We start from the raw sequence: 10,943 nt of genomic DNA on the forward strand, positions 1-10,943 counted from the left end.
AGGAGCATCGCTAGTACGTGCTGGGAGGAGGATTCCCCAAACAGGCAGGCAGGGATGGCATCTTGGGATGTTGAGTGGAGAGCTATAAATCAGCAAGCTGCTAATTAAGACCACAGGAGGCTGGTAAGTTACTAAAGACCTGTATTACTCTTTTCAGAGCTCTGGGCCATTAACAAGATCCCTGGGACCTGCTCAGAGCACGTGGCTCTCTCCAGGGATATACCTTGTGAGCACTCTATTTTGGGCATGTTCTCAGAGGTAAAGTTTCCTGTGCCCTGGGGCCATGTGGCAGCTAAGGCCTGGGGATCCTCAGAGGGACACCCTGTGCTGTGCTTGCATGGCTGGCTGGACAATGCCAACACCTTTGACAGGCTCATTCCACTGCTCCCCAGAGGTAGGTCTGGCTCAGCAGGATGGTTCTTGTTGTGTTGCAGGGCTGCATATCTGATACATTCTGCCTTTCAGGTTGCTATTATGTGGCAATGGATTTTTCTGGCCATGGCTTGTCATCCCACCGACCTGCAGGCTGCTCCTACCATTTTCTGGATTATGTGAGCGATGTGCGCCGGGTGGCAGCAGGTGGGCAGCTGGAAGGCCCCTCAAGAGGATGTTTGTGCAGAGGGTGCTACATTGCTCCTGAGAACAAGCAGGCAGCATTTACTGCCAGGAGAGGGGTTGGTTGGTTCCCTCTGCTTCTCCCCAGCCTGGTGTAAGCTGGTGCTTTGTGACTACAGACTGAATAAGCAGTGTCTTTCTCACTATTTTGTGAGAGGAAGAAACAGTAAGCCCTGAACTGAAGCAAGTGTTTCTATGTTAAAAGCAGTAGTAGCGAAGTGGTGAATACAACTAAAGAGGTTTGCCAGACTGGCTTTTTGTAAACGGTGACCGCTAACCAGGGTTAGGTGTAAGTTGGAGACTCTTCTGGTTCTCCCTGATGGCAGCTGGCCGCTTGGTTTAGTATCATACAAAGAAATCTGACAGCCAAAGTGTATTGGGCTCCTAATAACTCCTGATCTAACTGTCCAACTGTATGCTGATCTTGCTGGAGGTTGTGGCACATGCAGTTTTGCATCCCTCATTCAGTATACAAAGAGCCTCTGGAAGTTCTTCAGCGGTGCCAGAGGGTAAAACACATCTTTCAGTGGGGTGTGTTTCAGATGATGCAGCACTGATGAAGCAATATTTTCCCGTAAACCTCTTGGGGTGCTCTAAAAATGGACTGAAGAGCCTGGTGTGCTAAATGATGCAGAGAGCTTTCACTTGGGATAATCATACTTCCCTCAAGGCAGCAGACCTGGCTCTGTGTCTCATGGCTTTTGTGGAATGCCCTGCAGCAGGATGCTCTGTCAAGGTCTCTCTCTTCAGCAGATGCTGCCCAGTTAGACTCCTTTCCTTCCTGCCAGTCCTGTGTCTGGCAATGAATGGGAATTTGTTGTAGTTTGTTTGCCATATAGAGAGAGCTTGAGAGCTGCGTGACTTAACTACTAAGGAAACGAGGTGGTGGATGCTCTCTTTCTTTAAAACTGCTCTACTTAGCCACCTCATTTCTGGATTAGGAAGCAAATTAAGCAGTGCAAAAGCCCTCCCGGGAGAAGGGGCCCATGTTGGTGGAGAAGCTTCAAGATGCTGCTGCTTTAGTTTCTAATGCAGCTCTGTCTGTTTTTGTCTGTTGCCACTTAGCCTTGCAGTGGAGACGGTTCACCCTGATGGGTCACAGTATGGGTAAGTGGCTCTTGTCCTTGTAAGCTGTGAGATTCATGGAAATAGGAGTAGGTAATTAACTTACAAGACACACCACTAGGAGCTGGGTTGGAATATTTATTATATTGTGTCAAATACCAGGTTGCTGCTTGAGCGATTCAGAAATCTGTGTCCTTGTTTGAAATGCCTCTGCTTCCAAGACCCTGTAGTACAAGCAGTGGTAACTCTTGCTGTGGACCTATCTCCAGCCTCAGGAGGGAACAGCGATGGGCAAAGACGGGTGGCCTATGGTAGGAGAATTCACAGCAGGCCTTCCTGCCTGGTCCCCACAAGGCCACAAAGTCTGAGGGGAGCAGAGCCCTTCTTGGTGGTTCATGGAGCTTGCTGAAGGAAACCAGAATCCAGGCTCTATTCCTTTATGCTTGGGTTTTGCCACAAGTTGGGTTTTGCTCCCCAGGGCTGTGCTGGCTACAACTCACAGAACCTGCACGCTGTAGTGTGTAACTAGTAACTCCTCCTTGGCCTTTGCTCCCTGAGAGGGAGATGGGGATGGCACAGGACAGTGAGTCCAGCTGGCCAATACCCCTGCTCTCTGCCTGCTGGGAGAGTACTGCTCTAGCTGGGGCTTTGTTCCTTGGTACTACATGCATTTCTGCTTCTAAGGCAGCTCCTGCTGTGGGTGAAGGGAGTTTTTTACCAGGGGGGTGGGGGTGTGTCTCCTGGCCATAACAAAGGACTTTTCTCTCCTTTGCAGGTGGAGCTGTGGCAGGAATGGTGAGTAAAGCATCCTTTCTTCATGGGGTTTGTGATTTCTGTGGCTGGAACAACAAATAGGAGGGAATTGAAGGGATGAAGTCTGTTGGACTTGGATTACAGGGGAGGAGAGGCCCTTACCTGACTCCCTCTCCAGTGCAGCAGGATGAAGACATCCCTCAACACTCAGCTTTTTTCTCATATTGTTTCATCTCTCCTCAGTTCTGTTTCCTTTATCCTGAGATGGTGGACAAGCTGATCCTGCTGGAAAACCTTGGCTTTCTGCTAGCACCAGAGGTTAGATTTCACATGTCCTTCCCCTCGCTTTTTAACATAAAAAGTAGATGGTTTGGGGTTTTTTATTTCTCTCATTTATTCAGAGAAAGCACTGATGTGACCAGTTCCTGGCAGATCACACAAGTCTCAGGGCTCTTCCTTTTGGCAGGCACAGATCTGTTCCTTGTTGCATGGACTGAGGTCCCTGTGTAGGGTGGCCCTTGGGGGACACTTGGTAATGCTCCACATCCTACAGTCCCTTAGCACCGAAATTCCCTTGTCTGTGCCGTGCCCTTGTACAAAGGGAACTGGAACCTCTGTCCAAGCAACTGCCAGCTGAGGTTGTCCTTTTGCCAACAGCTTGTCGGTGATCTGGGTAGATTTCTTTTCCTATTCCTGCCAGGATGTAAAGCTACATTCCCAACCTGACCTCATCACTACCAGATGCTGGGGCTTTGGCTGGCAGAAGTGGGACAGAGGCCCAGGGTCAAAGAGACAAAAGATAACAGATTTGCCTTGTTCTTTTGGACAGTTGTCTTCAACTCAAAAGTGAGGTAGGAAGGGCTAGAAGAGATTGCAAAGGTAAAAAGTTAGTAAGTTCTTTACAGCAGTGCTTAGCTTTCTGTTCCTGCCTTGCCTTTTAAGTACTGCTGTTCCATTTTCCCCAGAAATGGACGTTTTTAATATGATGTCCATAACTGCTATGAGTTCTGAGGGATGTCGAAGGATGAAATGCTCTCCTCTACCCTTTGATAAGGGGTAAAATGATTCAGAAGTGGGGGGTTACTCCTGTGCCCTATGTCTCTTTGTTTCAGGACACTGAGGCGTGGCTGGAATCAAAGCGGTTGGTGATTGACAGATTACTGAGTCTAGAGGCAAAGCAGCAAATTCCCAAAGCATGGAGCCCCGAAGCAGCACTGCAGAGGTTGGTTCCCATCTGTCCTCTTCATCTGTTGCCTGCCCTCACCTTGGACAGTTACAGCTGCTGTGCGAATGAGAAAGGGAAACTGTCTCTGCACTTCCTCTTTCACGTCCTCCTGGAATCTCACCAAGACCTTTTGCTTCTGCTGCTTCCTGCTCTTTTCTGAAGCAGCCTGAGAGCTTGCTGTCACCTTGTCATGCCATTTTCGCTTCGCTTCCTCCCTTTTCCAGCAGCACAATCTCTCTGCATGTCTCCCCCAGGCTCTTAGAAGCAAACAGACATCTGACAGCAGAGGGTGGGGCAATCCTACTGCAGCGAGGAGCAACTGAGACACCCGCTGGTAAGGGGCTGCATGGAGACAGGGCTCATCGCAGTGCTGGGCCAGGCCTGGGTGTGGGACGGGAGTGGTGCCAAAAGCCATTGTTTTCCACAGGGTACAGGGTGCCCTAGCTACAATTTCATGCAGCCTGAATGGGAGCAATTAACTCTGGAGGCAGAGCTCTCCATTCCCAGCAACTGGGGTTGGTGCTCGAGTCCTAGAACACCTCAAGAAAAGAAATTAAGAAAGGAGAAATCTGAATTAATCCTATTCCTCCTGTCTCAAAAAAATCTTCGGCAGACCCCACAGGGGAGGAGAAACAGAGCAGCTCCTGTGAGACATGGAAACCTTCTCTTGTTTTTTCATTCCAGGGCTGGTGTATAACAGAGACATGAGAGTCCGTACGGTGAGCATTGCTCTTCTGACATACCCCCTGCTGCTTCTGAGCCCTGAGCTTACAGAACACTCAGCCATAGCAGAGGCCCACTCCCTGCTTCCACTCAGCTGGTTACTTTCTGCTTCTCTAATTCCTGCCTCTCTTTTAAATGCTGCTGTTAAAAGAGCCTCAAACACTGACTCAGCTTACAGAGTCACTGGAAAATGTTACTGATTTTTTTTTTCCTAGCCGTTCCTCTGCCCCAGGGCCTCATGGCCACATTTTCCTGCCATTATAACTCTTCAGGCAGCAGCTGGATGGATGCTTTCTGTCAGCTTGTCAGGTCACCCATATAAGAAAGGGAGAGTGTGGAGCAAAGTCTGCATGTTTGATGTTTTGATAGCTTTGTGCCGCTTTTGAGCAAGGAGGGCCTCCTCTACCTGTGTCACTGCCAGGGTATGAAAGCCGGAGCAGTGCACTGTCTCCTTTTTAGTAAAAAGATTTTTGAAGCTTTTCTCTGCTATGAGATCATTCCCATATGTGCTGCATCCCAGCAGGCAGCGTTGTTGGCAGCCCTGAAATGCAGCTGGACAGAAGGAGCCTTTGCAGAGCCAGCTACTCTTGTGCGCGGCCTGGCTGCCTGTCATGTCCCAGCATGGCAGCTTTGGGGCCACAGCCACTTCTGCCTTAACGGCCACTCGCACAGCAGGGGTTGGGGACACCCTCTGTCCCCAGCTGCTGTCCCTGACCTTTGCTGCTCTGTCTTTGCACCTGCAGCAGAGTCGAGAGTCCCTCACAGCGGAGCAGTGTGTGAAGCTCCTGCAGAAGATCCAGGACCGTGTGCTCATCATTGTGTGAGTGAGGCACAAGCCAAACCAACCTTTGCTGCCTCCCTGCAGCCCTGGGTGGAGAGAGTAAAGGTTAGAAAGGAGTCCCCAGGTACCCCCTCCTCTGCAGCAGCCACTCTGACCTTTGGGCCAGTTGGCACAACAGCACAGCCTCACATGTGACAAGCATGTCCCAGTTCCCTACCACTGCCCTGGGTAGGGCAGGCTCCTGGAGCAGGCAGAGAGCAGCTGGAACACCCTCCTTCTGGCCTGGGCTGGGCTGTGCTTTCAGGCTGGGCCTCTGTGGTGCAAGGCTGACTGAGGAAATGCCAGTCCTGCCCTGTCTTCCCCCTGCTCTTGCCTTCATGTTCCCAATCCCATAACTTTCCACCCCTTTAAAACACCAGCGTGGAGGGGGGAAAGGGACAGAGGGGAGATGTAGAAGCTGTATGGAAAGAAAAAGGCAGAAGACATGGTAGGGCTACGGAATGATGTATTCAGAGCCAGCCCTTGGGGTGGAGGTGGGGGGTGTGTGCCCCAAAATCTAACCAGTCTCCACTCTGATACTACCAGGCAATCACCTAAGATTTTGAACCGATAGTTTGATAGAAAATAGCTGCTCCTCTGACTGCCATGTATCACTATTTACGAGCAGCTTGGAAAGAACAGTTGGCAACGTTACCCCACTGTACTGGGGACAACGCTTCTGCCCAGGACAGCAGCAAAGACAAATGGAGACACACTATGTGCTGTACTGAGCCTTACTGTTGCTTTTCAGAGCACAAGATGGACTCTTGATCCCATCCAAGCTGGACAGCAGAAATCACTTTGTGAAAGACCTGCAGGAGGCGTTTGAGTCTACCCTCAAAGAGGTGAGAGCCAGCTCCATCCTTGCATCTCTACTCTATGGGCCCCTAACCTGGGAGCAGCAGCTCACCCTGGTGGGCACCCCCTACTAGGCAATTTGTCCTGAACGGCATAGCCCTCACGCTGTGGGGAAGCTAACTTGGGCTCTGCTGCCAGAGCCCCAGGTTAGTACTGCACTCTGGACCCAGCTCTTCCAGCCCTGTCCTGCCTTACCCCCACCCCACAGCTTGTCTGAGGGAATGCTTTCCCAGTCCACATCTTCTTGTGTCCTCTTTCCAGCACATCCAGCTAGTAGAGGTGCCTGGGAGTCATTTTGTGCACCTGAACACGCCTGAAGTGGTGTCTGGGATCATCACCAACTTCCTGACAGCACAGAACACCAGAGCCAGGCTCTAGGAAGCCCTCACTGCTGCAGCAGGCCAGGAGAACAGGGAGCTAAAAAGCAGGCTCTGGAGGAATTGTCACCATTCTTACCTCACATCCAATATCAGTTTCATTATACTTTTTCCTAAACTTGGCTCACTGCAGGGTGGAAGCAGGTCTGCCAGGGGCTTCCTGAAGGAGAGCTGAGCAAAGTACCTCAGTTGTCAAAGGCAAAATTAATCTTTCACAGCTCTGAAAGTTTGGGAATAGAGGCCCAGAGTGGCCTTCCCCTTGCTTGCTCCCAGCTTGTACCCCAAAATGAAGCAGGAATACAGGCAGAGGCATCCTCAGTGGGAGCAGCAGCACCAGCTATAGCTCAGCAAGAGGTGGGTGGCTCATCTCGCCTCCTCCCTTAGGATGGTGTGACCAGTCAGGGAAGTATTCTGCTTCTCTGCTTACTTCGATGGATGCCTGAGCTCAAAGGGCCTCAGTGTATCTCCCTTCTACTGTGAGACCTGTAGAAAAAAAATCAGCTTTTTTTAAAAACAGCTTAAATAAGAGCTCACCTGAGTACAGAAGGCCATTTTAATGAACTCCTAGGGAATGAGTCACTAATCCTCTATCTGAAGCAGCTGGGAAAATTACTAATAATGGAAAAGTTGGCCTAGATTATTTCTGTCCTTCTAAATAAAGATTAATTTCCTAATGTTAACCCTGTCTTTTTGACTCTATAGGAGAGTGAACCTCCTTTCTTTTGGGATGCTCGCCCAAGCAGCTAAAACACTGATCTTGGAAGCAGTGATTTTTACATGCAGTCTGCTTTAGTTGAGGCACCATTAAGATCCATCTGCTTCCTAGTTAAATCGATGCAAAAAGCCAGCTGAAGGAAGCAGGCCTGGCAGTCTCCCCATGCAATGGAAACTGCATTGGCAGTGGGTTTTCCAGGGGAGGGTAAATCCATGTTAACCCAGCTCTGTGGAAATTCCTGGTATTTCCACCTTACGTTCATGGTTACGCCCGTATGGAGGCTGCAGGGTAACAATGGGCCCTTTCTGATCACAGTGCACGGGGGTGAGCCATCATTAAGTCCAAAGCCGCACAAATGTTCTGCGGGCAGTGCAAAAGCACTGCCCCACAGCTGGACATGCCTGTTGCCATCCATATCCCCCTCCTGCGGGCTGATGACAGGTTAAGAGGAAACAGGCCTTGGAGAGTCTGGTTGCTCCCTCCAAAGACAGGCTGCCAGCTCACCTTGTTCTAGTGACGGTGCTGAACATCAGGAGCTCCCATAGCCCAGACTAGACATGGCTACGGGGGTCCACTCACAGCCACAAGACTGGGCACCTCAGCAGCTGGCTGCAAGGGAAACATTGAGGGAAGGGAGAGGGCTCTGTACCAAACCGCCTTCCTTGTGACAACAGGTCTGTGACTTCCCAGCTAGGCTTTTCCAAAGGTCACTTCCCTCCTTTTCTAACTGGCTCAGATAAAATGTGCAAAAGAGCACAAGCATACAAGCCATGACTTTTATTGCCATCCCAGCATACAGGAAGCTCCAGCTCTCCCCAAGCAGACCAAAGGGGAGAGAGAGGCATCCCCATGTTTTGAGAGCATAGCAGCAGTTTGTTTACAGTTCTTCAGCCATTCCTGCCCCTGAAGAGGCGGCAGAGAGATATAGGTTGTCACAGGAAAGGCCTCAGCCCGTTGGCCTGAGCACCCTGGGAACCGATGCCACAGGGCCAAACGATGGCCAGGAGAGCAGGAGGATTCCAGTGCAAGAGAAAGAAACTCCTCCTCCAGCAACAGTTGCTGGGATCTCCCATTTCAGATCTAAGGGCAGGGACAACCTGAAGGTGCCTCAGTTCCTTGAAATCCTTGGGCACACGGAGTCCGTAGGCATCTCTCCCACTCTCTCCAGCACAAGCACCTGAGGAGTAGCTCAGCACAGCTTAGTATGGCCGAAACTTGCGCTGGGCTCGCATTAGTGCGATCCTCTGCTTGTCCTCCTCAAATTTCTTCCTCAACTGGGCAATGTCTGAAAGAGGCAGAAAGAGAACAGGTCACATAGGAGCAGGAGATCTCCCTCCCCTGGGGAGCTTCACTTCCACACACCGGGAAGGGCTCAGTCCTGACACTCGCTGAAACCCACTTCCCAGAGCAGATCCTTTTGTGCCTGGGCTGAGTGCCAAGCTGGGGCTCTGGCGTTCCTCTCCAGTAGTGCTGCAGCTCCCTCTTGGGGAAGAAAATGGCTAGTTTTCCCTTTGAATTGCTGTCTTTGTGCAGGCTGAAGAAACACCTACTGGAAAGCCACGATCTGTGCACTCTCCCACAAAATATTCCAGCAGTACTTGCTAGAAGAGGTGGTGGCAAGAAGCCCCAAGAGCTGGCGAGACTATACGCACAACCACCCAGCCAGCTGTTCACCTGCAGCTGGATGTACCCTCCACTGAAGGACAAAGGACCATGGTGTGAGGGACAGGAGCCACGGGCAGGGGCCAGAGGAGGCTCAGACACTCACGTTCTCTCTTGGTCTCACGATGCTGCCAGGCATAGAAGTTAAGCAGCTCTTTGCGGGCCCTTTTCTGTTTCTCCTTCTCCAGCAGGCGCAGGCTGGCTGCCTCTGTCCGGGGCAGACCAGGCTTCCGGCCCCTCCGCGTTACCTTCACCCAGCCCTCCTCATCCGGAACACCCTCCTCCTTGGCCGCTTTGGCTTCTTCCTGTAAAGACAGGAGGGTGAGACAGCTCAGTGCAGACAGGCTGACAGCCAGCCTGATGCATGGCTCCCCCATACCTCCCTTAAACACATGCAAAGCTACAGCTCCTGCTTCTGCACAAGATTTGAAGGCAGGTGTGGAACCAAGAGCAGGCATTCAACTCTCAGTCACAACACTGCACACAAGCCAGGACCCAATTTATTTGTGGATACCTATTGTAAGCCCTGGGTGGAAAGGTCAGGTGTTGTGGAACAAACCAGGACCTGACTGCCCACCAGCAACTGGGAGTAAAACAACCCTGCCAACCAGCATGTTTCCCACCACCCTTTTAATTGAGGCCAGGGCACTGAGAGATTCTCTCTCTTCCTTTCCTCTCCTCTAACAAACTGCTTAGCCTGGTCCCCTCCCCAGCCTGGCCTCACCTCTTCTATCTTTTTGTCATAGTCCTGCATGTAGGCATCCACCTCGGCCTTCAGCTCCTCCTGATCCACAACTGAGGCCGCATAACTGGCGATCCACTCTGAGGAAGAGGGCAGAAGTCAGCCGTAGCCTCTGTTATAATCAAACCCTGGTGTGATGCCTTTGGGCAGCTCTAGAGAGAACTGCTGTGGGGAAGGACACGCTGTTCCCATTCCCGTTCAGTCTCCCCGCCCCACAGCTCAACCAACTTGCAGCCCAGGCCACAGCCAGAAAGTGATAGGAAGAGCTTGCAACTTTCCCAAGTAGGAGCAGGCTAGCATTAAGCCCAAGAGGTGCAACACTAAGAGCTGCATTCCTGTCAAGGGGTCACATCTGAAGTGCTGTCACCTTGACACACATCTGGTGCCTATTGTTGAGTCGGGGTTCCATTTTGAGGGTAAGACACAGAGAGTTTCTCTGAATTTATGCAATACTGAAAAGATGTTGGAAAAAACTGCCCTTCCATTGTACCAAGCGACTCCCTTCTCCTATATGGTCACAAGACCAGACTACAACATCCACTACAACAAAACTGTGAATAATAAAACCAGGGCAACGAAACACTAGACACCTTCCAGCTCAGTACAAAACGGTGAGAATTAATCTGGGACACGCAAGGTGGCATTCAGCAAGGAATAAGCAGGATTAAGTACAGTTCTTCCCCAGCACTAGCTAGCAGGAAGATAGCCAGGGCTGACTTACTGCTAATGCCGGTTTTCACGGGCTGACTCTCTGTTGAGATCAGCAAGGGACCTTCCTGTGACAGAGCCTTGGCTGCCTGGATGCCAGCTGGTTTCTTGAACACCACGTACGCCACTCGAAATCCCTGGAAGTAAAAGACATCTATGCCAGTCAGGATACACCACAGAAACCGGTGACGCTGCAAGCAGCTGCAGTACAAATATAACAAAAACCAAACCTCAAGTTGCAGTGGGATAGCAAAAAAAGCTAATGTAAACTTAAATAAGTAATGATGTTACCCAGTGCCCCTAAATGGTTTCCCGTATCTCACGTTTCAAATAGTACCCCCTTCAGTGCTCCCAGTCTTTTCCCATTCGAACCACCAGCATTCCCCTCCCCACCGAGCTTTACCGTTACAGTTTGGCAGTTGAAGAATTTGGACTTCGGTTTGTCTTTTTTTTCCCCGGGCCCTGGCTTGTCACACACGTCCACAGACTGGACGTGCCCGCAGCGGCTGAACAGCCTGGACAGAGAGGCCTTGACGCAGAGAACGAGAGAAAAGTGGTACAGAAAAGCAACTCCTCTCCTCACCCTCTCAAGGTTGCCCGGCACGACCCCAGCCCCTCAGCCCACCGCCACCCCGAGGCGCGCCATAGCGCCGGGCTCATGTGGCGATGCCCTCGGCCTC

General features: G+C 51.2%; 2 protein-coding genes across 2 annotated transcripts; one reads left to right on the plus strand and one right to left on the minus strand.

Annotated features, from left to right (window-relative positions):
• Positions 1-246: 246 nt before the first annotated feature.
• Positions 247-6,541, plus strand: SERHL2 (serine hydrolase-like 2). The gene is made up of 11 exons (XM_010024037.1): positions 247-394; positions 466-579; positions 1,681-1,722; positions 2,456-2,475; positions 2,677-2,751; positions 3,546-3,655; positions 3,913-3,992; positions 4,343-4,377; positions 5,125-5,201; positions 5,953-6,046; positions 6,321-6,541. Exons 1-11 carry the CDS (start codon positions 247-249, stop codon positions 6,435-6,437), a joined length of 912 nt encoding a protein of 303 aa, XP_010022339.1. The 3' UTR covers positions 6,438-6,541.
• A 1,592-nt stretch (positions 6,542-8,133) lies between these two features.
• RRP7A (ribosomal RNA processing 7 homolog A (S. cerevisiae)) lies at positions 8,134-10,847 on the minus strand (the record flags this gene model as incomplete). The annotated part of the gene is made up of 5 exons (XM_010024038.1): positions 8,134-8,436; positions 8,920-9,118; positions 9,538-9,635; positions 10,277-10,400; positions 10,667-10,847. Coding segments are annotated over 5 exons (688 nt in total), but the record flags the coding sequence as incomplete, so codon positions are not given.
• Positions 10,848-10,943: the final 96 nt, after the last annotated feature.

The sequence above is a fragment of the Nestor notabilis genome, unplaced genomic scaffold, assembly GCF_000696875.1.
Source record: "Nestor notabilis isolate BGI_N333 unplaced genomic scaffold, ASM69687v1 scaffold13951, whole genome shotgun sequence".
Lineage (NCBI taxonomy): Eukaryota > Metazoa > Chordata > Aves > Psittaciformes > Psittacidae > Nestor > Nestor notabilis.

Coding starts and splice junctions, on each gene's coding strand:
- SERHL2 (XM_010024037.1), top strand. CDS start 247: ATGTTCTCAGAGGTAAAGTTTCCTGTGCCCTGGGGCCATGTGGCAGCT. Junction 2,752..3,545: donor GCTTTCTGCTAGCACCAGAG/GTTAGATTTCAC, acceptor TCTTTGTTTCAG/GACACTGAGGCGTGGCTGGA. Junction 4,378..5,124: donor GAGACATGAGAGTCCGTACG/GTGAGCATTGCT, acceptor TTGCACCTGCAG/CAGAGTCGAGAGTCCCTCAC.